This window comes from Chelonia mydas, chromosome 20 (genome assembly GCF_015237465.2).
Source record: "Chelonia mydas isolate rCheMyd1 chromosome 20, rCheMyd1.pri.v2, whole genome shotgun sequence".
Lineage (NCBI taxonomy): Eukaryota > Metazoa > Chordata > Testudines > Cheloniidae > Chelonia > Chelonia mydas.
In genome coordinates, this window is record NC_051260.2 from 6,193,921 (window position 1) to 6,219,736 (window position 25,816).

Consider the following 25,816-nt stretch of genomic DNA (forward strand, 5'->3'; position numbering starts at 1 on the left):
TGTTTGTAATGCATTAGCTAACCCCAGCTCAGTGGAGGCAGGAATTAGACAGACCATATTCCCCAAGGTGACACTTCTCTTTCCCGGCAGCAGTGGGTGGCTTAGTTCATACACCTTCCCCTACCTCCCCACCACCTGCCGAGCCAGGATGACCAGCCGCTCCAATGAATTCAGCAGCCTCAGCAGCAGTTCCCTCTCGTCTTGGCAGGCATCATGCAATCAGACCAGGGGGAGCTCAGTCGTGACGTCCTCCGAATACTACGGCTGCAGCAGCCCTGGCGGTCCAGCCAGCAGAAACTTCAGCACCTCGAGTCTTGGTGGATACACGTCTTCCTCTTGCCCGTCCGTCTTCAGCAACGAGAAGCTCTGGACCCCGCTGCACCTAGACATGGACCCCACGTTCCAGCAGAGGAGGAAGCAGGAGAAAGAGGAGATGAAGATCCTCAACGACCAATTTGCATCCTTAATCGGGAAGGTAAGAGGAGCGCCAGGTTCTAGTGACCACAGAGGCCAGTGGGGGATGGGCTGTGAGTGCCTGTGGCAGGAGAGATTCGCAAGGGTAGCCATTCCCTGGTGCTAAATATTAGCTAATTTCCCCAGTTGGGGGGATAGTTCTTTCCTCCCGTGCTGTCTATTTTACCAAAAGTTTGCATGATTATTAGCTAACTATGGCAAGTAGCCCAGTCCACCGCTTCCAAGACCCTGCCCATCCCCATCGGCTAGTAATCTCCCTGGGAAAAGGGAAACTCAGCCACTGACGGAAGTAGGTATGGGGTAAGCAGCAAAGACAAGGGCTGTGAGGACAAAGGATGGAGCAGAAGGAGTTTCATACCTGTAGCTGGGCAGAGAACCAGCACAGAAGCTGCAATCAGTAAATTAGCCTATGGTTCCTGTTCGTCTTGTTGTCTAATGGCTAAAATGAGAGAAAACTAACCAGCCAATAATGTGGCGGGTGATGGGGGGTTGGGAGGAAGGGTGGCTGGATCGGCTGAGCAAAGCTCTCCTGCAGAGAGTCTTTCATCTGCTAAGATCCAGGGGAAGGTAGAAGATTTTTCTCAAAGCAAAACAATTCGCCTACTTGAGGCAGGTTCCTGCAAAGCTCTTATACTCTGTAATCAGATGGTAATCTCCAGAAAGGGTTGCTTCACTGAAGTATATTATGTAGGCAGTTAATTCCAAGCTACTATTATTTAAAAAAAAAAAAAAAGTGCTAATATGGGTCTGAACTAGTACCGTGGGGCTCTGTTTTCAACAGCATCTGCCCAAACTGCACCTACACAGGGTTCCATGTTTCCGCGTGCACAAACGAGCATCCAGGCAGGCCCAGCTGCCCCCTGGAGTGTGCAAATGTGACCATCTGTGCATTGCACTTTTTCAAATGCCAGCCCTGAGAATGAAATCTAGGGTGTATGAAATTCACCCCTGGGCGGAGGCCAACACAAGACCCAGGCCCCACTTAAACCCTCAAAACTGGCCTTAAGTGGCGCGCACGAATCCCACTGGTGAGTGTGTATTACGGGGCCTCTTCTGTGTCTGACCCACAAAGCGTCTGGTACAACCCTGGCTAGGGTGGGTTGGCTCTTTAGCCCAAGGGCTTCTAGCTCTGGAGATCTCTGGTGTGTCAGCCAAGATGGCGCCCATCTCCCACTGGCCTTCTACACAGGGGTGAATTTCAACCCATTGGCAGAGAAACGTAGCAGACAGTTGCGAATGTGCCGCTAGACAGGGAGTGTGTCTTTCTATCAGGAATTCACATGACCTCAGTCAAATGCCACACAAGCCATAAACCCCCAGGGAAGTAGCTGTGGCCACAGCTGGGAGGTAGGGGTTGACCATTCCCAGTCAGAAGGCCACACACCTTTGGGATCTGCCACGCGGCTGAGGATGAGGAGTCCTGGTCAAGCTGTTACTGACTCTGGGTTTCTTTTTGATGTGGCTCACGTGTGTTTGGAGAGGAGGCAGAAATGGCTGGCTAGTGGGTTCTGAGTTCTGACCTCTTCTGCAGTCTAACGAATGCAGGAACACAGGACACTGGACTGGAAGAGACCTCCTGGGTCATCAAGAGCAGTCCCTGCTATCTCAGGCAACCCCGGCTTCTCATCCTGTTCATACTTAGCAAACCAGAAACAAGAGACCTCCAGGGATAACGTGTATGGCAGGTTCTCCCATTCTGTGCTCAGTGATGATTATCTAAGGCCCATAGGTCAAATCTCGGGTCCCCCTATGAATAGCCCCAGTAACTTTGGAAGGAGGGGAGTGGCATGCTCTCCCCTCAATCAAGGCTTAGGGACCAGAACACCCAAGCTGCAAGGTCTCAGCCATCCCTGCAGCCTCTGAGCAGGAATAGCAGCAACCACCAGCTATGCCCATTTCACACTGGTGTTTGGGGTCCCTGTGTTGTGCAGGGACCCGGTAGCCACTTCCCTAGCCCACCAGCCACCCCACTGTCCACGACTCCTCCTCACTGAGCTCTGCCACTGAGCACTTGTTCGGTGGCACTTTGCAGGGTGGCTCTCCGTGCCCTGCTGCCTTGTACCTCCGAAACAGGGCCTTTCCTAGTGCGTCCTGGAGGATCTTTCACACAGGCCCGGGGTGGACTTGGCTCAGTGTTTGTGCCGGCCGTTTCCAGTGGTGCCTCTGTAAGCTTCTCTGTTTAGATGCAGGTGCATCAGGGTAGGGGTTGCCTCTTATTTTATTTATTATTTGTATTACGGTAGCACCTACGGGCCCTAGTCATGGAGCAGGACCCCACTGCGCTAGGTAGTGACCCCTGTTGCGCTAGGTGCTGTATCTTATTGATTAGGTGTAGTATGGTAGCAGCTAGCCACTTACAATCTAAGCATATGACAAGAGATAACAGATGGATGCAGACAGGGCCGGGGAGAGACACTAGGAAACAATGAGCTAATATTGGTCAGAGGCAGAGATGTCAGCAAAGCAACTGCCTAACCATTGTCCAGCCTTCCTTGTAGGCTGCATAGCAAAGGAGAGTTTTAAGGGGGGGGGTTGGAAGGTGGGTCACGAGGGGGCTTTGCAGACGTTCACAGGGAGTTCCTCCAAAGCATGGGGGGGGGGGGCAGCATGGGAGAAGGCAGGATGGTTCTCCTTGTGTGAACAGTGCTTCGCACAACGGGGTCCTGATCACAGCTGGAGCCTCGAGGCACTACTGTAACGTAAAGAAGAAGGTAGATCAGGAGGGTCGTTCCGTGACTGCTGACAGACGCCAGACCAGGGACAAACTAAGCCGATAAAACACACTCTATTGGAGGGTCTTCTCCCAGGGGCCAGTGCAATTTTCTACCCCTCGGCAAAGGAAGTTAGATCAGTCCTCACCTGCTCAATGTCTTGGATGGGTAGGAGCAGGCAGCTTTGCACAGGCGACGCTGTTACTATCCTTCAGAGAGGACGCACGGTGTCTCATGAGTGAGCCATCCCCTCAGCTGACTTGTGGCCGCTTTACAGCATTTGGCAGCTATCACCTGCCAAATTAAGTGCAATTAAAGCAATTTGTTTCGTGCGTGGAGAGGAGAGCTGGCAATTAAATCATTACTGGAAGCACTCTGAGGCTGAGCCATATGGCTATCGCTGCGAATATGGGAGTGTGCCAAGTTAGACTGGAGGGTAGACGACCTCCTGCATGTACCAAAAAAAACGTGCCCGCACACACACAAACACACACACACTGACAGGACGCCGCAAGAATTACAGACGCTGTGATTGTATGTAGCTCCATAGGGGTGCACGGCCCTTAGCAGTGCAAACGTTGGAACCTGATTCACACGACATTACTCCAGTTTTGCCCCAGCGTCGGCCTACAATTATTTATTTATTGTATGGCTGTAGTCCCGAGTAGCAATAGTCACAGCCCAGTACGGCTCTAGTTGTACAAACACAGATCAAAAAGACAGTCCCTTCCCTGAGGGGCTAATAATCTAAGTCACCCTTCCGATTTCAGTGGAGTGACACTGGAATACACTGCAAGGACGCAGCGTCGAATCAGGCCCGTATTTATGTTTTAGGACCAACAGTTATTACTGATACCTGCAGGGAAGTGAATATCATGCTGGCCCAACTGGGCCGAGGAATTGTCTTATCATAGTGTTATCGTTTGTAGTATTGTAGCAAGATGGGGGCCCCTGTTGTGCCAGGTGCTGCACGGACACGTAGGAAGAGACAGTTCCGCCCCTAAAGAGCACACAGTCCTAAGGGGAAGAGGCTGGGGGGGGGGCGGGGGAGAAGGATGGTCCAGGGGCTAGGACATGAGTCTGACGCTCAGGAGAGCCAAGTTCATTTCCCTGCTCTACCTCGGATTTCCTCTGTGACCTTGGGCAAGACACTTCTCGCAGTGCCTCACTCCCCTGACTGTAAAATGGGTTTAATAGCAGCGCCCTACCTCACAGGGGTGTCGTGAGGATAAATGCATCAGAGATTGTGGCGTGCTCAGATACTACAGTAATGGGGGGGCCAAATAAGTACTTTAAATAGAGGGGAAACTGAGGCACAGAGCGGTGAGTCACTGGCAGAGCTCAGGTCTTCTGCAGCCCAGGGTGGTGTGCTACTCGCTGGACCGTGTTCCCTCATCAGACCAATACCCTGCGGCATGAAGCCTGATGGACACAGCCCATACAGAAATCAAAGCACTGCCAGCATACGTGACAGACTGCAGGCTGAAATGGGGGGGGGGGGGGTGGATGCCCTAGCAGATGAAAAGGCAAGTTGTTACTTGTAAAGAAAGATTGCAAAGATGGACAGAGAACAGGAAGATCAGGCAATCAAATAGGGATGGCGCCTATAAATGGGTGGATGGATAGATTCAATGCATGGGCCGATGAAGAGTATCTCTCTGTTGGCTCACAGGAATGTTATCCGTGCTTCAGATTCATATCGAGGAGAAGGGGTGTTTACACAGAGGAGACAGTGCCCTGTGTTGTTTATGCCCCAATCACAGCTGATGGTGCGGGAAAGATTCCAATACAGATTAGTATTATTCTGTCCATGAGACCTTGCCTTGGGATTCTCCTACCAGCCTCTTCTCTCCACTCCACTCCTACCCATTTCCAGGGGTTGGTTTTGCTAGTTGAACCCTGATCTGCCACATTCTCTAGAGGGTGCTCTCAGCAGCCATCCACACTTGCTCCCCTCTATCCTGGGCCGCTCTTTGCATGTCCTCTATGTTGTTCATTCCCATAAGTTTACCCTCTTTAACGTTCAATGGAGGGGTTCTATTGGTTGGCCTTTTGTGTGTTCCTTCAGCTGCCCAATGGCATGGTAGAAGCTCTGGCTTCAGTCTTTATGCACGTCCTAGATATTTTCCGCTGCTTTTGTATAAAGCTTTGGCACTTAGGGTCGAACTCTCTGACAAATCTCAGCATTCATTGTAAAGTCATTCCATTTAATAACTAGTATTTTTCTAAGGCTTTTGTTCTTGACGGCATTGAGATGATTGTCCGTCCCCTTGGTAGATCTCCAGCTTTTCACATCCATATGTGAAGACGGAAATAACCTTTGAGTTGGAGCTTCATAGCTTGGTCTTTAAGTTGTCAGGTTTTGATGCCATGTCCAATAGGATGTCCTAATCAGCTGTGATTTGACTTGAGTGATGGTCTGTCGGGAAACCACCGAGTACGTAAAGCGAAGCCTCCATATGTCAATGTAATGCCCTTCTGTGCCTGATCTGCGTGGGATGGAATTCTTTTACCGCTCCTTGCTTGAGAGCCTAGTTGGGTCCCCCAAGCTATAAAGGTTCATGCATTTATTTCTGGGGTTCCCCATCTAGTGTGTTGGCTGAGGGGTGGACATCAGCCTTCCACTATCAACCTTCTTAAATGTCTCTGGATTCCGTTCTGCAGGTCCAGTGCCTGGAGCGGCAGAACAAGATTCTCACGATCAAGTGGAGCTTCCTGAAAGATCAGGACAATTCCCGTTCTGAATCAGACATCAAACTCCTCTACGACCAGTACATGAGCAAACTGAAGCAAGAGATAAGGGCTATCGGCCACGAGAGAGAACAGCTGGAGTCAGAGTTGACTGAGGTGTTGAAGTCCATGGATAACATACGAAGCAGGTGCCAGTTGTCCTAGTTTGTTGGGGGTCTTTGGAAATAAAGGGATTAATTTGCAGCCTATTGTTAGGTACCCGTTCAACAGTATGGACTGTGGATAACTAAGATAATAACATGGAGTTCTTCTCCTGTTGTCCATACTCAAAACCCTCAAGGGTCTGATTTTGGAGGGGGATGATGAGCTTTCAACAAGAACTGCAGGTTCTGAAAATAAGGCTCACACTTTTTTCATGCTTAATGAACTTAGACAAGTAGACAAATAGAAATCCAGAGAGAGAGAGAGAGAGAGAGATTCTAAGGGCTTGTCTACCCAATTTACATGCACAAAATCACATTTGCATGAACAGAGGTGGGATTTTTGCATGCACAAGTCAATGATTGTATTTTGACACAGCAATGAATCCCTCACTCATTTCAAGAGAGTGCTCTCTGAGCCCCTATGAAATGTGCCCCCTTCTGTCATGTTCTCCCAATCTGTGACTTTAGAAAGTGGGACTTTACCCCTGGATTAACTGTTGTATTGTCCAGTTATTATGGGTTTACTACTACTAATGAGCCCGATTCTTCTTTCACTTATGCAATTTTACACCAGTGTAACTGCATGAACTACAGCGGAGTTACTTCTGATTTACACTAGTGTAGACTGAAGAAGAATCAGGTATAATATTCATTATGAGTCTGACAAACCCTTTACACCACTTTGGCAGTTGAGGTAGTGTTGCCTAGTGGTTACAGTATGGGACAGACTCAGCAGTCCTAGGGTCTATCCTTGGCTCTGCCAGTGGCTTATCTGATAACCTTGACCAAGTCACTTTACCGCCTCGTGCCTCAGTTTCCCCATCTGTGCAATGGGGATAACAATGCTGTTTGTTTGTAAAGCATTTTGAGATCTACTGATAAGTGCTATAGAAGAGCACAGATGTAAAAATTAGTATTACTTAAGTGGTTGTAATTATTTAATCTAATTTACATAGAATTTAAACCCACACTGTCAGAGTGGTGCAAAGGAGCCTTAGTTTCAGTTAGAGTCAGGCCCCTCTGAATTCAGCCCCTTTGCTAATTGACAAATCATCCCCAACCATTATGGGTTTTGAACATATTGGTTATTTGTACCTTTTTAGCCAACACTGAACAAACCATTTTCACACAATAGCCTGACCGCTCACCTTGCTTAATTCGATCTGTTCCCTCATTGGGATGGTTCATGGAACTGGTGAATAATTAACCGTGAATGTGCTTCGCAGAGCAAATTTTCAGACCAAACAAGCCACTGGAGTAAAAATTCATGGCATTTTGGGGCATTCGTGAAAAGTTTCTTGAATGAATGGTAATCATGCAAATATTTGTGCTTAGCTATTTGACCCAACAAATCATAGTGAAGCCAGCTCCCTGCTTTTATTCCGGGCGTGTTCCTCAGCAGATGAAAACAAATGTAGCTCCTGGATGATTCACCAGCTGAGGATCTGGCCTCAAAGCCTGGACTTTCCTTTACTCTTCAACCAGCACTTGATTTTGCACAGAAGGCTTTTTTCTCAAGCATTTAGAAAGTGTTATTCTTTATCTCATATTTCCCCAGGCTGCTATAATAATACTTACCTTTTATCATCCAGAGATCTCAGGGCACCCTTTACAAAGATGGGTAAATATCATGATCCCCATTTTACAGATGGAGAAACTGAGACACAGAGAGGTATCACTAGACAGCAGCAGAACAGGGATTAGAACCTAGGTTTCCTGATGCTGGAGCTGCTTGAAAAACAAAATTTCTGTCCCCTGGGAAATTCTGATGTTTTGACATTTTGCTCGGTCCTGCATTGGAATAAAATGTTGAAACTTTTCATGGACCAAAGATGTCCAAAGAATTTCAATTTAGAAATATTGTAACATTTCATGACCGAGACATAGGGAGAGATAGAGAGGGGTGCATCATGGGAAATGTAGTCTGGCCAGGTAGCAGGTCCCATACGGGACAATAGAGGCATGAGGGGTCCAAAAGTATGACTCCCATCTGGTGCTCAGGCGGACTCAGCGATCAATGTCAAAATCAAACAACGAAATATTTTGTTTTGCTTTTCCCAAACAGAAAACTCCATCAAAACCAACTTTTCCCCACAGAGAATTTGCTGATTGGAAAATGCCTGATTTGAAATTAGTCAAGCAGTCCCTAGCTAACTCCCAGTCCACTGACTCAGACAGGAGGACCTTGTACAGTGCGTTTTTGCTATCATGCACCCTGCTGCGTTGCTACGCAATAGCCAGACCAGTTACCCTTAAAGCTACACACTACCACACAGGTCCTCAGGATCGTCCTGAAGGAGAAAGTGATCTGTGAGCCACATCTGAAGGCTCGTCTCTGCCACCCTTCTCCAGCCAAAAGCTGGCTAAGCCGGACGGGGGGCTGGGGGATGAGCATGGGTTGCGGACAAGCCCGGCTGCCATCCTGTCAGGATTGTTGTTTGCGCAGTAGGTGACATTATGTCAATGCTCTGCAATGAGTGAAGCGTTTTCAGCAGGGATTGGGGTGAGGATGGCGCGGGAGAGAGGCAGGCTGTAATTAAGAACAACATACGTGCGCTGGCACCAAGTCAGATATTCCAGTGAAGAAGCAGAAAAACCAGAAGAACCAACCACTTCTCCCATTCGCCTCCCGATCAGGGCTTATGAAACAGTTAAATACCAGGGCGAGGCAGAAACAATGGCATCCCCTGTCATTGTCATTTTTTCCCCTGTTCTCCTCCCTTGTGCCCTTCCCCTAGACCCGGCTACTTTAGCACTTAGATTGTAAGCTCTCCGGGACAGGGACCATCTTCCTGTGCGGTAACTGGCGCTCTGACCGCAATGCAAATGATTATTACGAACGATCAGCGATTAAGAAGAGCCACAGTAACTGTGGGATGAGTTTGGGTTCTCTATTCCCATGTAGACTGGTCTCCTTTGCAAGGGTTACGCTCACTTGGGATCCGGCACGGTTCAGTTAGTTGTCAGATGGAGGCTACATTTAGATGCAGGTTATAAAGGGTTAGTGGCTAAGCAAGTCACAAGCGAGAGTAGCACGTCCCGCACACTCCCCATAAAGCACATCACTACAGGTGTGGAAGCCTGGTTATGAGCCAGGGTTAAGAGCGACTGATTGACTCCATAACAATTGATTAGCCAGGTCTTAAAACCGCTAGGAAGCGTTTGTTAACCCTTTGCAAACTCTTTATGCAGGTAACCCTCAATATAAAGGTGTAACGATGCTGCCTCTGGAGGGACACAACTGAGAGTATCAATTCAGGACAAATTGCTTAGAGCAGGGCAGTCACAGCTCAAGGCTGGGGTCCTTTACTATTAAGGCACATCAAACCAGCCATACAGAGAGGGCTTTGGTCTCACCCCACTGACTAACCAGAAGTCATACAAGCAATTCCCTTAGACCAGTGGTCCCCAATGCGGTGCCCACGGGCGCCATGCCATGCCCGCCGGGGCATTTATGTGCACCCGCCTACTGACAAGGGAGCGCGGCCGCCGGACAACCCGCCACCGAGGAGCGGCAACGCCGCTGCATTCAGCAGCATTATGGCAGCGACGCTTCTTGACGACGCCCCTTCTAGGCGGCATTTTGGCGGCTGGTCATCCGGCACCCGCCACGCTCTTCTGGGGACATGAATATGCTATTGTGACAGAAAGGTTGGGGACCACTGCCTTAGACAGTCCAGTTTCCCAGTATCACCACCAGCGCCACTCGTTACGGGGAGGAATAGTTATGAAAACCAATACCCCAGTAAAACAAAAAAGGTTCTCTCGGTCCCAAAGGACCAAGCCCCAGACCCAGGTCAATATACTCATTAGACTCAGACCATCAGAGTTGGAAGGGACCTCAGGAGGTCATCTTGTCCAACCCCCTGCTCAAAGCAGGCACAATCCCCCATTTTTTTTGCCCCAGATCCCTAAATGGCCCCCTCAAGGATTGAACTCACAACCCTGGGTTTAGCAGGCTCAATGCTCAAACCACTGAGCTATCCCTCCCCCCACAAATCTTACCCACAAATCACACTGTTGCCAATCCTTTAGACTCTAAAATCTAAAGGTTTTTATTCATAAAAAGAAAGAAATATAGATGAGAGCTAGGATTGGTTACATGGAGTCAATCACATACAGGAATGGCAAAGTTCTTGGTTCAGGCTTGTAGCAGTGATGGAATAAACTGCAGGTTCAAATCAAGTCTCTGGTGTACACCCACAGCTGGGTCATTCAGTCCTTTGTTTAGAGTTTCAGTTTGTCGCAAGGTTCCTCCAGAGGTAAAAAGCAGGATTGAAGACAAGATGGAGGTGCTGCGGCTGCCTTTTCTAGTCCTTTTGCCATGTGGCTTGTGCTTCCTTTGTTCCAAACACAAGCCACCCAGCACATGGCATGAAAAAACCTTAGAGTTTGGTCCATAGGCACGTTCCTGCATACCTTGCTGAGTCACAAGGTGTATCTGCCTTCTCTCAATGGATCAATTGTATAGCTGATGGTCCTTAATGGGCCATCACGCAGGCTAGGCAGTGGTGACGCCCCATTGTCTGGGGTGTCACCCAGAAGCATTGCACAAGTTTGAAATACAGACAGTACAGAGCCAATACTTATAACTTTAAATACAACATGATACATGCATTCAGATAGCATAATCATAACCAGCAAATCATAACCTTGGTTGCACCAATGATCTATACAGACACTGTTCATGTCAATAACTTCAAAAAAGGGTTACCACCTTTTCCTTTAAATGGCCCTTTATCTTTCCCACTCTGATGGAACTTGAAGGAAGGCTGCCACTGTTGGGCTGGGTTGGGTTGTTCCCTTTTGAGAGCGGCAAATGGGGAATTTGGTCCCCTGGATGCAGGGTGGTCCAATGAGGAGACCATTGGCCTTGGGTTCAGAAGACCTTGGTTCTATTTCTAGCTGGACCAGCAACTTCCCCTCCCACAGTTTGTCTGTTCCAATTATAAACTGTCTGGGGATCACTGTGACTCTTATTGATATATTGGTACAAGAGGTGTTAAACAAAGCGACCTGCAAGATCTCCAATACAGGATTTAGCTAAGCCCTGCCGGGTTTCACACCAACCTGCTTCTCTCTCCGTAGATACGAGGATGAAATACATAAACGGAGTGGCATGGAATTCACCTTCACGGAGCTGAAAAGGGTAAGAGGCCATTCATCTTCACAGCTGTATAAAGGGCTGCGTGCCCATCTATGGAGAAGATGCACCTGCAGTGGAAGGAGTGTCTAGTGGTTAGGGTCCTAGCCTGGGCTCAGGAGATCTGGATTTGCATCTCTGCTCTGCCACAGACTTGCTGAGCAAGTCACATAGTCTCTCTCGTGCAGGGCCTCAAAGATATTGTATTTAGGTGCTTAACACCCATGGATATCAAAGGAAGTTAGATGGCCAGATTTCTTTGAGGACCTGGGCCTCAGATCTCTGTGAAATGGGAATAGCAGCAGTATGGTGAGGTGCGCAGATACTACATTCACGGGGGCCAGGTAAGCACCAAGAAGAGGGTTGGCTCGGCTCTGTATTCGTATGAGAGACCTGCCCCTATAGGAAGTCTAGAGCATGGCTACCCAGCACAAAGAGACCAGCAGCCACGAGTTGCAGAGCCCAGGTCAACTGTCTGCAGAGCTAAAACAGACGTTCAAGCCTCGGCTCTGAAACCTGGAAACGGGGGAGGGACTCAGGGCCCAGGCTCCAGCCCGAACCTGAACATCTACATGGCCGTTTTTAGCCCCACAGCCTGAGCCCAACAAGCCCTAGCCAGTTGACCTGGGCTCTCTTGCTGTGTGGCCATTCCCCTACAGTGCTAAAGGCAGGGGGGTTATAGGCTCAGTAGATGGCAACCTGGGCCAGGAGGACCGCAGACTGGTGGAGGTGATGTATTTTGAAATGAACCATAGACAAATGAGGACCTGAGCGCCTGTGGTTGCTAAAGACCCTGTGCTTTTGCACCAAATGCTGTGGAGTATTACCCGCCGGGTCTTGGCCAAATTCTATCAGGCAAGATTCCTATGCAGTTTCAGTTGCATACACCACGGGGTCTCAGCCTGGGGTCATGATCCAGTGGGGTCACAAGGACAGGTTGTAACCACCTTCCCTTCAGGGGCGCCCTGAAACATTTCTCTACATGCGGTCACAGTATGCCAAGGTTGAAAACCAGTGGCAGACAGTATTCTCCTTCACTCCCTGTGAAATGTAGTGCAGCCAGGCTCTGTTAAACAGGCACCTTGTTCCACCCCAGAGGAAGCTGCACTTGTGATGAGTGAATGGAAATCAGTTGTTGTGTATGTGGGTTTGGAATCTTTGGCAAGGAAAGCTAGGGTGTCATGAGCTGTGGGGAATGCTCACCATAAATGATTGTTATGGTTAATTACAAGTTGTTCCCAAGCATGCTCATGGCCTGGTAAGGGCAGTTTGTGCGATTTTTATTATTGCATCAGTGTTTTCAACAATCTCTGCTTTTCCTTATGATTAAAAGATGACTGTTTATGGGCCAGTCCTGCTCGTTTCCTTTTATGGAATGGCTATTAGCCAGGATGGGCAGGGATGGCGTCCCTAGCCTCTGTTTGCCAGCAGCTGGGAATGGGCAACAGGGGATGGATCACTTGATGATTCCCTGTTCTGTTCATGGCATTGGTCACTGTCAGAATACAGGATACTGGGCTAGACAAACCTTTGGTCTGACCCAATATGGTCATTCTTATGTTCTATGCCCCACCTCCTTTCATGCACTCAAGCTCTAACAAAAAGAAATTCTATCTAGAGGTCTTCTTCTCATATCACCCAACCTCAATGGGAACAGCAAAACAGGGTCCCACCAGCAACATCCACCATCCTGCAGAATGGATGGATAGTATCCCCAAAGGGCACTGCTTTCTCCCGGGACTGGGTAATCAGTGCACAATGGAGAAGATCTCTAGCCCCAACAGAGCCCAACGTACAGACCATTTGTTAGCAGCGCTGATATGTCTTCTTTGCCCCACAGGATTTAGACGCTGGTTGCATGCATAGAACCGAGCTTGAGGTCAAACTGCACGGGCTTCAAGAGTTGATGGAGTTAAAGAAAGCCGTATACGAGCAGGTAAGAAGCAACAATAAGACCAGATGCCTAAGTGTGTGCAATAAGGCTGGTGGAGCTGGGCGAAACGTTTCAGCTAAATACTTTCTTTCTGGGGAAAAATGCAGTTTTGGCAGCACCAAAAAGTCAGGTGAATTTGTGTCCATTGTGCCAAATTGTTTGGTTTGGGGGGGGGAAATGCAAAGAAAAAGAATTCTGAAAAAATTTGACAGATTTCACGGCCGTGTTTGTGAACTCATTGGGATTTTCCCGTTTGAAATTACTTTCTTTCAAAATTTCCTTTCGTTTTATGTTTTCAGGGTCCACAGAATAGAACAAACTACCTCTGTGCATACGTCTGCAATAAAAAACTCATGGCACTAAGTCTTAGAACCCGGGAGAGCTGACTCGGGCTCCGGGGGCTACCAGCTGCAGTGTAGATGTTCGGCCTCAGGCTGGAGCTGGGGGTCTGAGACCCTCCGCACTCCCAGGGTCTGAGAACCCGGGCTCCAGCCCAAGCCCAAAAGTCTACACCAGTGTTCCCTCTACTTTTTGACAGGCCGTGTGCGCAAAAAATTTCTTCTGTGCAAATTTTTGTGCGCGCGGTGTTTTGCCGTGTGCGTGGGGTTTAGGATCTGTGTACACAGCTTAGAAGGAACAGTGGTCTACACTGCAATTCTATAGCCCTGCAGCCCAAGTCAGCTGCCCCGGGCCAGCCCCGGCCATGCCGTGGGTCTCTTATCACAGTGTAGATGTAGCCTGTGTCATTTTCGTAACAGGGTGTTGTTAAGGGAAATAGCTTAGCAAGATTCAAAGGAAGGGGATTAAGGCATATTAGGATCAAAAGAACGGCATCAGCAGTTGAGCTAGCTAGGATGATTTTACAAGCTCAGTGCTACAAGGCATATACTTGTCTCCAGCTGGGATTGGGAGGGAATCCTCAACCAGCACCCTTATCTGCCACTCCTCTATGGTATATTTTAACAGAACAGGTGCCCTCTAACCTTGTTCTACCTTCCTCCGAAACACCCGGAACAGGCCGCTCTCCAAGGAATGGGCTCGGCCGTTCTGTTTCGGAAGCGAGCTGAGCGACAGCCGCCTTCAGACTCGCACCGGGTGCGAGGCACCCATCAGCCACCTGCCGGAACAGCGGGTGGGAGGCGTCGGGGGGGGGAGGGGGGGAGAGGGAGAAGAGCGGGGGCAGGAAGAGGCGGAGCAAGGGCGGGGCATGTGCAAGGAAGGGAGGGGCAGGGCGGGAAGAGGCGGAGCAAGGGCGGAAAAGATGGAGTGGGGGCGAGGCCTCGGGGCAGAGCGGGGGTGGAGCACCCACCCACAAAGAAGAAAGTCAGCACCGTAATATCAATGAATTGACCCAGAGAATGCAGCCGATTCTCAGTTGCATGGTGCCTGATGCACCGTTGGAAAAGGCCATGGTTTTCAACAGTAAAGCTCCAAGAGCTTTACAAAGCAGGCCAGTGTAATTATCCCTGTTTTATAGGTGGGGTGCACTGGGACTAAAAACCCAGGTTTCCGGAGGGTTAGACCTGTGTCCTAGCCACTAGACCATACTGCCTTCTGAATGACTTTATAAGCTGCCAGGCTGTCTCCCTGTGCTGACTGCACTGCTGGAAAAGGATGCACTAGAGATGGGAGGAAGCCGTCCCTATGCACTGCAGCACCTACTGGCCTGGCTGTATGTGCCCCTCGCTATGTTCCCAGCTTCCTCTTGGATTAGTTTCTGTTGGGATTCACACTGTTGACTTTGGCAGCCTGTTGTATTCTTTAATCCACTCTTCGTGCAAAGAAATTATACCTGACCCGGCTGTTCCTCAGACTGAGCCTGTATTCAGCTTAAGCCACTTTCCTAGCAACACTTATAGAGTTATTTGACATCAAGGATCTTGTTTCCTGGATCCCTCGCTTTGTCTCCTCTTTTCCAAAGCTACAGGGGCCAAGGGAACTAATCTTTCTTCTATGGCAAGAGATATGGGGGAAGGTCTCTAAGGGTATGTCTACACTGCATTGTAAACTTGGGTCTGGAGGACCGGGATTGTGTTTCCAAGCCCACGCTTGAGTGTCCACACTGATTTGTAAACCTGGGTTTACAATTGCTGGATCCAGCTCTCACAGTCATGTTAACACATCCACACTACTCTGCATAGACCTTCTGCCTTGAGTCTTCAGCTAGAGTTGTGTCCGCACTGAAGAATGACAGGACTTGGACCTGAGCCCCAGCTGGACTTGGGCTCTGATCTATCCCCCTAGCAGGGTCCTAGGACATGGGTCATGAGTGCTTGCTGACTCAAGTCAGACTGATTTGTGTGTGGACAGGAGGAGGACTTGGGCTCACACCTACAGGAGAACTTGGGCTTAGTGTGTGGTTTAGACATACCCTAACCATATTATACATCTGTTGTGTATAGTTTTTCCCTGGTACAATTCAAAATTGAAAGTGAAAGGTCCCTTTAACATTATAACGTTTTCTGGGACTTCCATCGTAATTTACAGAGGTTTTTTGTTGGTCCTGCTGTTCTGGTAAATCTGGATTAGTGGTTAGAGCAAGGGAAAGTTAGGACTTCTGGGTTCTTTCCCCAGCCGTGGGAATAGAACCTAGAGCAAGTGGGACTTGGGAGGCAAGATTCTTGTGTTCTATTTCAGCCTCCGGGAGTGTACTCTACTGGGAGAGAAAAACTTGGTTCTCTTCTAAATGAAGAAACTTTCCTTTGCAATTGATTGGTCAAAAGGTCAGGAAAATCCACACAAAAAATTGAACATGAAATAATCCCCTTTTTTGAACCACCCCTAGTCCTCCCTGAGGTAACTGATACACAACCTAGCTCCTAGTTTGAATTGGTTTCCTCCATTATTCTGTAACGACAGCCGCACTAGAAGAAAAGTTTTGGGGCATGATTCTGCTCTCATGTCTGTTTCACAGACTTGTAACTCCATGTACCTGATTCTGCTCATCCTTATAACAGTGGCAATCACAAGTAACACCGCTGAGTTACTCCTGATTTATACTGGCATGAATGTGAAAAGGCCCTCTATGCATGGAAACTGCTCCAGCATGTGAAATTTACATGTGTTCTCCCACATTAACCTTTCCTCTAACGACCCCTACAAATTTACCTGGGGATCAAGTCTCAATGGGGAAGAAATACACTTAAAATCCTGTTTAAATGGAAAGAGATTTGTCACCGATAACAGATGAATCATCCATCCAGTCCCAATCATTGTTCCCCCAGTCAGGGAGCGGTAACGCAAACAAAGCCATAAGTACCCTACCTTCTTGCAAAGCCTTCCATACAAAGGGCCACAAAAGCGTGGAATAAAAGAACGTTGATGGAGAGAAAAGGCCAAAAATGCAGAGTCTTATTGTAAAGGGGTAAATCAGGAGTAACCCCACTGAAGTCAGTCACGTTACGCCAGCATAAAAGGAGAATGAGACCTACAGTGAGATGCAGCATGAAAGAGGATTATCAGGCATTCCATTAGTTTACAATCCCTTCAGGGTTGGTCTTGTCCGAGTACCAATGGCACAGGAGTGTGGTTTCCTAGCATCGATTAGGGTGTCTTTTTTGATTTGCTGAGCCATGTCTGTATCCGTTCTCACTTCCCCTTAGTCATCAAGAACAAACACCACAAAGTCAGGAGTTGCAACATGCATACACTGGCTGAGGTGTGCCTACCACTACTGCCCAGTGTTGGATGGAGTCACACCTTCTCACATGCGGGAGAAGGCATAAGACAGAGTCCCCATTTACTGTTTGGGTGGCGGTGGTGGCTTAATATTGAGTGGTGGACAATGGAGATCCCCCTTTAGTTCGGCTGCGTGCCCAGAGAAGAGCGTCTTAGTCCTGTGTCCACCTGCTAGACACTAATCATGAGACGGTAGCAACCCCACACCACTGACCTTTTCCTCACGGAGAGCATATATCACCAAGGACACATGGCCACCTTAGCTTTGCAATGGGTGCAGGCACCACACTGCCCTCTACTGGATGGCAGGCGTGTATCATAGGCCGTATATTGTATAGTATATTGTCAGGAGTTAATTGCGATTCTTCTTAAGTGCTCAGGGGCCTTTGCCGCAACATGTGGACCCACATTCTCTCTGTAGCATTGGTTTGGAGTCCCAGGGGGCCGGGTTGTACAGTCCAGAGTCAGCCCTGAAGTCTGTGGGCAGCCACAGTATGTCAGCAAGTATCTGGCACAAACTAGGTAACAAAGAACATAAGAATGGCCATACTGGGTCAAACCAATGGTCCATCTAGCCCAATATCCTATTGTAGCACATCGCAGACTCACTGGCGCAGCACCTCCTGCTGGTCAACCAGGAATTAGCTCCTCAGCCTCAGAGCATCCCCTGCTGGCCAGAGTCTCGCCTGCCACAGGCCCCTCATCCCTCCCGGACCCTGTTGCCCTCTTATCTTGGGATGCTGCCCCACAGCAGCACCCCCCACTCTCTGGGTCTCCCCTCCCAGGGGAACCCACACCCTCTATGCCCACCTTACCTCAGTGGTTTGTCATCATCTAGCCCCCTTTCTCTGGGGCAAACTGCAGCCTGTAATGGCCACTCATCACTGGCAAGGGGGTTGGACCAGCTGCCTCTGCCTATCCCCGGGCTGCAACTCTGCAGCCCCAATACCTCCTTAGGCCTTTACCAAGGCCTCAGCCTGGGGAGTTGCGAGGCTGGAGCTGGAGCTGGAGCTGGAGCTGGAGCTGGAGCTGGAGCTGGAGCTGGAGCTGGAGCTGGAGCTGGAGCTGGAGCCGCTCCGCTCCGCTCCGCTCCAGGTACCCTGAGCTCCCAGGCAGCCAGGTCCTTCCCACTCCAAAGCTAGAGAGAGACTGACTGCCTTCTGGCCCTGCAGTTCTTTTATAGGGCCCAGCCTGGCCCTGGTTGGCTGCCTCCCCGCCTCTTCTTATTGGCTCGCAGCCCCAGCCCTCTCCAAGGGCTGGCTTTTAACCCTTTCAGGGCCGGAGCGGGGTGACCGCCCAGCTACACCTGTCTTCCGACAGTGGCCAGAACCAGATGTTTCAGAGGGAATGAACAGAACAGGTCAATTATCGAGTGATCCACCCCCTGTCATCCAGTCCCATCTTCTGGTAGTCAGAGGCTTAGAGAGCATGGGGTTGGGTCCCTGACCATCTTGGCTAATAGCCATCGATGGACCTATCCTCCGTGAGCTTTTTATATACTTGGGGCCTTCACAGCATCCCCTGGCAATGAGTTCCACAGCCCTCAGATTAATTCACACTCCCTTGGCCCTACCCCACGTGCCCACTGCAGATGAGCATGGTGTCTGGGTATTGACATGACCACAAACTCTTGCTAAATCAACCAACACGCACATCGTGCTGCATATAATTTTGCCCAGGATCGGGGGGAATTTGAAATCCCAGCAATGGCCAAACCCACAGCCACTGCTCTGAGCCCCAGCCCAAACCCTGAGGGTGGCTGGTTGAATTAAGCAGGACACCAGAGCCAAACCACTCCATGGTGGGGTTTGCAAACCTGAGCCTTGACTTATGAAAACTTCCCACCTCCCAGCGGTGTACAGGAGGGACTGGGCTGGCCATGCACAGCTGACTGTGACCTTGCTTCCTACGTATCCGCTCAGTTCTCCTCTCCTCCCCGCGATCCAGGAGCTTCAGGAGGTGCTGGCGGAAATCAAGGACATCTCAGTCGTCATGGGGATTGACAACAGATGCAACCTTGACCTGAGCCACATCGTGGAGGAAGTGAGGGCACAGTATGAAGCCCTCGCTTTCAGGAGCTGGGAGGAGGCAGAAGCCCTTACCTGGAGCAAGGTACTCGGCTCTCTCTCATGGGAGACATGCCGCAAAGCCATTGGTGCGGGGGAGCAGGAGAGAGCCGGCCTAGGAATCATGGGGATCGGTGAGCGGTAGATAGACAGCGAGGTGGTGGAGAAAGAAGGGGGGGCAAGGGGAAGTGAGAGAGAAGGAAGAGCTAGACAGTGTCTGAACTGGCAAGAGGGTTGGGGGGAGGGATAGCTCAGTGGTTTGAGCATTGGCCTGCTAAACCCAGGGCTGTGAGTTCAATCCTTGAGCGGGCCATTTAGGGGTCTAGGGCAAAAATTGGGGATTGGTGAGCAGGGGGTTGGACTAGATGACCTCCTGAGGTCCCTTCCAACCCTGATATTCTATGAACCCGGCACCCGCGAGGGACCAGCTCCCTGCAGAATCCCAGGCATGGCTGCAAGGTGGGGAGGGGGTGACTCCATCTCAACTCTTCCCTGCAGCTGAACGAAGGAGCCACCCACTCCACCACGTACAGGGACCAGCTCTTCAGCAGCCGGCGGGAGATTGCGGAGCTGACCATACACATTCAGAAGCTGAGGTCCTGCATCGTGTCCCTGAAGAGCCAGGTAAGGGCGGAGTCTTGGGAGAGTGGGAGCCTCAGGCATTGGAAACACAAGAGAAATGGCAGCTGCCCCCAGCTCCGAGCCAGGTGCCCACGCACACCCATCACTCCCCACTTGGGATGAGTCTGCCAGGGGAGTCTCTTGTTATTCTCTGTGTTACTCCGGCACTTACAGGCCTCAAGTGAGATCAGGGCCTCGTCGTGCCAGGCATTGCACAGACACGCAGAGGGAGACAGTCCCTGCCCCAAAGAGCTCACAGTCTAAATGGCCTAAGGGTGGGAGGGGAAACTGAGGCAGAGAGAGAGGCTGTGATTTGCCAGTGATTTGCTGTGGCGGGGAGCATGGGGATGGAGGTGGGAGAGGGCTTTGGGGGGCAGTGTCATGGGAGAGGATTATGGAGGGAGAGTGGGGGTGGGGGATCTCATGGGGTGGGGGTGGGAGAGGGCTATTGAGGGGGGGTGGGAGAGGGCTATGGAGGGAGGGGGTGGGGATGTCCTGGGGTGGGGGGTTATGGAGGGAGAGTGCGGGTGCGGGATGTCATGGGGTGGAGATGGGGGAGGATTATGGAGAGAGAGTGAGGGAAGGGGTGCCATGGGGGTTGGGTTGGGGGAGAGGTATAGAGGGCGAGTGGGAGGGGTATGTGTGTTATGGGTGTTGAGGGGAAGAGCTTTGGAGGGGGAGTGGGGAGAAGGTGATGGGGGAAGATCGGGTGGAGGTGGGGGCAGATGTGATATGAGGGGAAGTTGGGGGAGAACGCTTATTGGGGGAGGGGGGAAGATATATTACGGGTGGAGGGACGTGGATGGAGGCAAAAAGCACTTGGAGAAAACAGCTGCTGGCCCGTCTGGCTGTTTCTAAAATGTGGGGAGTCTCGCAGAAGTAGGAACTCAAGCACTTCAGACCCCCACCCCACCCCCCCATAGACCCACTGCAGCAGCAGCAGTCCCCAGACCTCTTCATTTATGCTCCCGGCCGAAAAGCACACAGAGATCAACTGAGGCCAAGAAAGCCTGTGCAGAAAACCAGGGGTGAGGAACCCTAGTCACGGGCTGGGGGGTGGGAGCTGCCCATCTGGCTCAGCACCCGCTGCCCACCTAACGGCGCTTCCCTTCCCCTTTGCTGCCTCAGTGCCTGCATTTGGAAGGCAGCATCAAAGAGGCCGGGGGAAATGGCCAGCTTGCCCTCCGGGATGCTGAAGCCAAGCTGGCCGAGCTCCAGGAAGCCCTGCAGAAAGGCAAGGTGGACATGGCCAGCTTGGTGAAGGAGTATCACGAGCTGATGAACATCAAGCTGGCCCTGGACGTGGAGATCCTCACCTACAGGAAGCTGGTGGAAGGCGAGGAGAGCAGGTGGGTCAGGCGGACGTGTGCAGGGGAAAGGACGTGCGTGAGCCTCCCAGGAGAAAACCAGGCACCTAGCACGTGCATCTGGCTCTTTGAAGGCCGGGTCCAATGTCCTTTCATGTCAATGGAGAAGCAGATCCTGAGCCTCATCCTTGTCTCGGCTGCCAGCCGAACCAAACCACTGGGCCTGAAACCTCCTGCCCCAGATGAGGGCGTGTTCACATCCGGACCTGAACTCTGTGGCTTGGAGGCATCTCCAGACGTAACACAGAAGGTGGTGGGGTAACACAAAGGGACCAAGCTGTGCAGTCAGCTACACCTGTGCAAACCCATTGGAGCACGGAGCAGAGGGTCCCAAACTGAGACATCTCGGGGTGGGGTGGGGGGCACACGGGAGAAATTGTGCAGTGGTGGATGTTATTAATTAATTTGTTGCATTTCCAAAATAGGCTACTCAGACAAAGCGTTAAAACTCTGTGGGAACTTGTAATATAAAATGCGGGAATTAATTCACTTCAGAATGTACCAATGAGAACACAGATAGACAGAGACACTAACGTACAGAGCCCGCACCTCCAATCACCGTACAGCGCGGGTTCAGTTGCCCAGCAACTGTCAAGTCTAACTCAGCTGGTAGATCTGGAAGGGGGTACGCGGGGAGCTGACAGGTCTGGAAGGGGGTACGCGGGTCAGCTGGTAGATCTGGAAGGGGGTACGCGGGGAGCTGACAGGTCTGGAAGGGGGTACGCGGGTCAGCTGGTAGATCTGGAAGGGGGTACGCGGGGAGCTGACAGGTCTGGAAGGGGGTACGCGGGTCAGCTGGTTGATCTGGAAGGGGGTACGCGGGGAGCTGACAGGTCTGGAAGGGGGTACGCGGGTCAGCTGGTTGATCTGGAAGGGGGTACACGGGTCAGCTGGTTGATCTGGAAGGGGGTACGCGGGGAGCTGACAGGTCTGGAAGGGGGTACGCGGGTCAGCTGGTAGATCTGGAAGGGGGTACGCGGGTCAGCTGGTAGATCTGGAAGGGGGTGTGCAATACTCTCTTGTGTAGAGTGTCAAATTCTGTCTTCACCTCCCCCCACGTAACCCCATTCAAGTGGGGACAGTACGCAGGATCAGCTCCTACATCCATTTCCACCTATCTAACCTCCCTGAGGACAGTTGGGTCACTGTGTCTGGGTATAACATTGTTTGGGAGGGCGGCACTTTGCACAGGGGTCTGAAACCGTCTGCGTTCCATAGCCTCTTAACGTCTGTCTTTACTTCCCAGCATGGAGTCACTGACGTGCCCTGTCGTCAGCAGCATCCACTCCAGCCCAAGGCACTGTAAGCATTTATTACTATAGCTTGATGAAAGCAGCAGCTGTAGGAAAAATAAATGCCAAGCCACTACTCTCATCTCCTTTCCCTGCAGTTTCATCCATCTCCAGCTTCTCGGGGTCTTCCCAGCTGGCTTCTCGAGTGAGGGGCAATTCTACCGATGGGGTGACCCGAAATGGAGCAGTGGCAGAAGCCGTCCCCACCAGGAGCCAGAGCAGCAGCTCAGCAAGTTGGGATGCAGAAGGACGGCCCAGTGGGGCACGTCCGAAGCATCGCTTGCTGTCTGATGAAGAACACAGCCATGAGGAGTCAATCCCTGCGGAATAGATGCCGGACAGGTTGGCAGCTGCGCCTGAACGAGACCAGAATGCTTTCTCCTGAAGCCCAATTCTTGCCAGCGTCTGCGGGGCCAAGAATGGGAATCAACTTCAAACCAGCTCTTCCCAGCGTTTACGTCTTCCCATCTCCAACTGGTTAGAAGCGGGACCCCCATCCTGGCAGAACGCTCTTTGAACGTGCCCAATTCTCAAGCCAGTGCTGACAAACTCGTCCTGATCCTACCTCCCTGAGGTGGGGCTTGTAAGGCTTAATTCATTGATGTGCTTTGAGATCTTCAAACAGAAAGCTCTGCAGAAGGAGAAAGTGTTATTACTTAGGCTCCAACGATGGTAAACTGAAGGATAGTAGCAGCATAGCGGAAGGTAGCACGCGGGAGCCTAGTGGGTAGAGCTGGACTCAGGAAACCTGGGTTCTATTCCTGATTCTGCTGGGCGAGCTATGTCCCTCCATATGCCTCAGTTTCCCCATCAGTGAAATGAGGATAATGCTATTGACCTCCTTTGCAGAGCGGTTTGAGATCTCAGTGCTAGCTAAGAGCTAAGTATTATTAGTTATTTTACCAGTATTACCAAAAGGTTTCCCGCTTTCCTTCTTGCTTTCGTTCTTTGGTTTGTGCGGATTTGCGTTAGGGTCTCTTTCACCGGCTGATGATGTGATGCATGTGAACGTTCTCAGCCACATGACTTGGCAGAGGCTGTGTTTGGTGACATTTCACCACTGGCATTCTGGCTGCTCAGGGGAAATGGTTGTGTAATCCTAGAATCCTCAATCAAAGGGTTTTTTCCTGTTGCCGGTGGGAACTCTATCTTGATGGCGTCCTTTAAAAATAAAATAAAATAATCGTGACCTCAGTACACTGGTGTAAATCCGGAGCAACTCCGCTGACTTCAAAGGAGTTTGGCCCAGATTCTGATCCGAATTACAGTGCTGTAAAAACAGGTTTACTTCACCTGGGTCAATGGCGTGAGGGCCTGTCTTTAATCTCATTTCCACTCGCATAAACCCAGAATGACGCCAATAATTTAAACAGCAGGTTTATCCTAGTATAATAGAGATTTTAAAAGAAACCCATACGTTTGTAAGTGTCCTTCTCTGTGTTGCTTGATAATGGCCATCCCTCCTGGTTTGGGGGAGGCGGGGCAGTGCACTCTTCTCAATTGGACAGTAAAGCTAGATGGGTCAGTTTTACTTGCGGCTCGTGGGTCGAGGAGCCCAATTCTGCAAGGTGCCGAATTCTCCTCTATTAGATGCCTCAACCCAGCCCCTTGTATGGCTGGGTGCTCATGCAGTTGCCATAGGAAATCTCACTGCATGCTGGCTGTTAACGTAGCCTTTCAGGGCTGACCTCTGCACCCTTCAGAGAAGCAGCACAAGGCGGGACACCATTCGAAGTTCACTTAAGCAGGCTGAAGTAGACACAGTGCACGAGGGAGAACGTCATCCTCAGAGCTCCTGGAGGCTACGAAAAACCCAAAGCGACTGTAAAAGACAAGCATCGACCGGGGGCAGGGGGTTAGTTGTTACTTGTTCTGGGATGTTTATTGGTTGTCATTTAAAGAGAATAATCAACATCATATATATTTCATAACTTATGATGTCGCTTTACACTTAATTAGCTAGATCCCCAGCTGGTGTACATCAGCATTGTCCCATTGAAGTCAGTGGGGGCATGCCAGATTTACACCAGCTGAGGATCTGGCCTAGTGTATACATTTGATTCCCTCTTGCACAGACTCAAGTATACCCTGCATTCCACCGAGGGCCAAAGTCTACACAAAGCCAATGGGCTTGCTCTGGTGACAATGAGTCAGTTGCAAGGCCCTTTTTGTATGGTTCTGTTACGCGTGTTGCAATTTTTCCACATGTTTCTGTAGGTTCGCCACCTGCTATGGCACCCGTGTAACCAGCGTGTCGTCCGCTCCACGCTTTGGCTGTGTTATTAAAGTATGATTCCGAGTGAGCATAGCCATGTGGGTCCTAGGATATTAGCGAGACCAGGGGAGTGAGGTCAGATCCTGTAATGGACCAGCTTTTGTTGGTGGAAGGGGAGAGACAGGCTTTCGAGCATACTCAGAGCTGAAGAAGAGCTCGGCAGAAACTCCAAAGTTTGTCTCTTTTTGACCTGCTTCGTCTCTTTCATAAAGTATTGAGAGGCGCGGAAGAGGGGAAAGGCGGGGTGCGTGTCAATTATTTCCTTACAGCGTTCTGACAGCTAAGGCACAATCCTGCTCTCAGAAGCCAATTCCAATACCTGCTAGAAACAGTTCCTTGGGTATCGACTCACGTCAGTGGCTGGAGAGGAAAGCTGGCCTGGGGGCTAGGCTGCAAATTGGCAGAGCCGCGTCCAGATCTCTGCTCTGCCGTTGGCTTCTCGTGTGTGACCTGCGGCAAGTCGCTTAGTCTCTCTATCTCTCTGGGCTTCAGGTCCCCCTCTGTAAAATGGGGATCATCCCACTTCCCTACCCTGGCCGGGGTGCGGTGAAGGCAAATACATTGGAGATGGTCAGGTACCATGGGAAAAGGGACCAGATGCGGAGCTAAGATCGAGCCAGCTCTGTCAGAAATCAGTTGGGTTTCACTCCCACCTTAGCCTTCCTGCTCATTCAACGAAGAGCCTCCCCCACCTTGACCAACGCCAATAGCCCTTTATCTCTGCCCTAGATGGACACCCCTTTGCTTGGGGTAAAAAGGAAGCTCAGAGGAGACTGCCCTCTCCTTGGAAGGGGAGAAGAGAATATGACCTTTGCTCCGAGTGACAGTAGGGTCCAGTGGCTAGACCAATGGGCTGGAACTCAGGAGAGGTGGGTTTAAGTCCAGACATTGCCCCCGGCTAGCACAAGTTTCTCCACCTTTTCCCCTCCCAGCCTTTGTGTCAGCTATTTAGACTGTAAGCTCTTTGGGGCAGGGATTGTCTCTTACTATGCGTATGTACTGCACCTAGCACAATAGGGGCTTTATCGAGCTAGACACTGCTGTAATGCAAATAATGCATCCGATGAAGTGAGCTGTAGCTCACGAAAGCTTATGCTCAAATAAATTTGTTAGTCTCTAAGGTGCCACAAGTCCTCCTTTTCTTTTTGCGAATACAGACGAACACGGCTGCTACTCTGAACCAATAACAATCATAATAAATGTTATTTGTCCAGTTCAACCCTGAGCCTCTGATCATGTCATAAAGTGATGCTAGACCCTTGAAGATTCAGGACTTCATGGTCCATGTATTTGATGGGCTACCCAACAACAGTAGCACGGGTGTTCTCAATCCATCCACCTCCAGCGTGCCGATCTAGAGAC

At 50.5% G+C, this 25,816-nt stretch overlaps 1 protein-coding gene across 1 annotated transcript; it reads left to right on the forward strand.

Annotated features, from left to right (window-relative positions):
• Window positions 1-25,611, forward strand: KRT80 (keratin 80). The gene is made up of 9 exons (XM_007058560.4): window positions 1-475; window positions 5,850-6,064; window positions 11,168-11,228; window positions 13,063-13,158; window positions 18,781-18,945; window positions 19,398-19,523; window positions 20,649-20,869; window positions 22,134-22,189; window positions 22,278-25,611. Exons 1-9 carry the CDS (start codon window positions 149-151, stop codon window positions 22,508-22,510), a joined length of 1,500 nt encoding a protein of 499 aa, XP_007058622.3. The 5' UTR covers window positions 1-148; the 3' UTR covers window positions 22,511-25,611.
• Window positions 25,612-25,816: the final 205 nt, after the last annotated feature.

Excerpts from the sequence above, each read along its gene's own strand:
- KRT80 (XM_007058560.4), top strand. The coding sequence starts at position 149 with ATGACCAGCCGCTCCAATGAATTCAGCAGCCTCAGCAGCAGTTCCCTC. Across the intron at positions 13,159-18,780 it reads AGAAAGCCGTATACGAGCAG|GAGCTTCAGGAGGTGCTGGC; the intron begins GTAAGAAGCAAC and ends CCCGCGATCCAG. Across the intron at positions 20,870-22,133 it reads GTGGAAGGCGAGGAGAGCAG|CATGGAGTCACTGACGTGCC; the intron begins GTGGGTCAGGCG and ends TTTACTTCCCAG.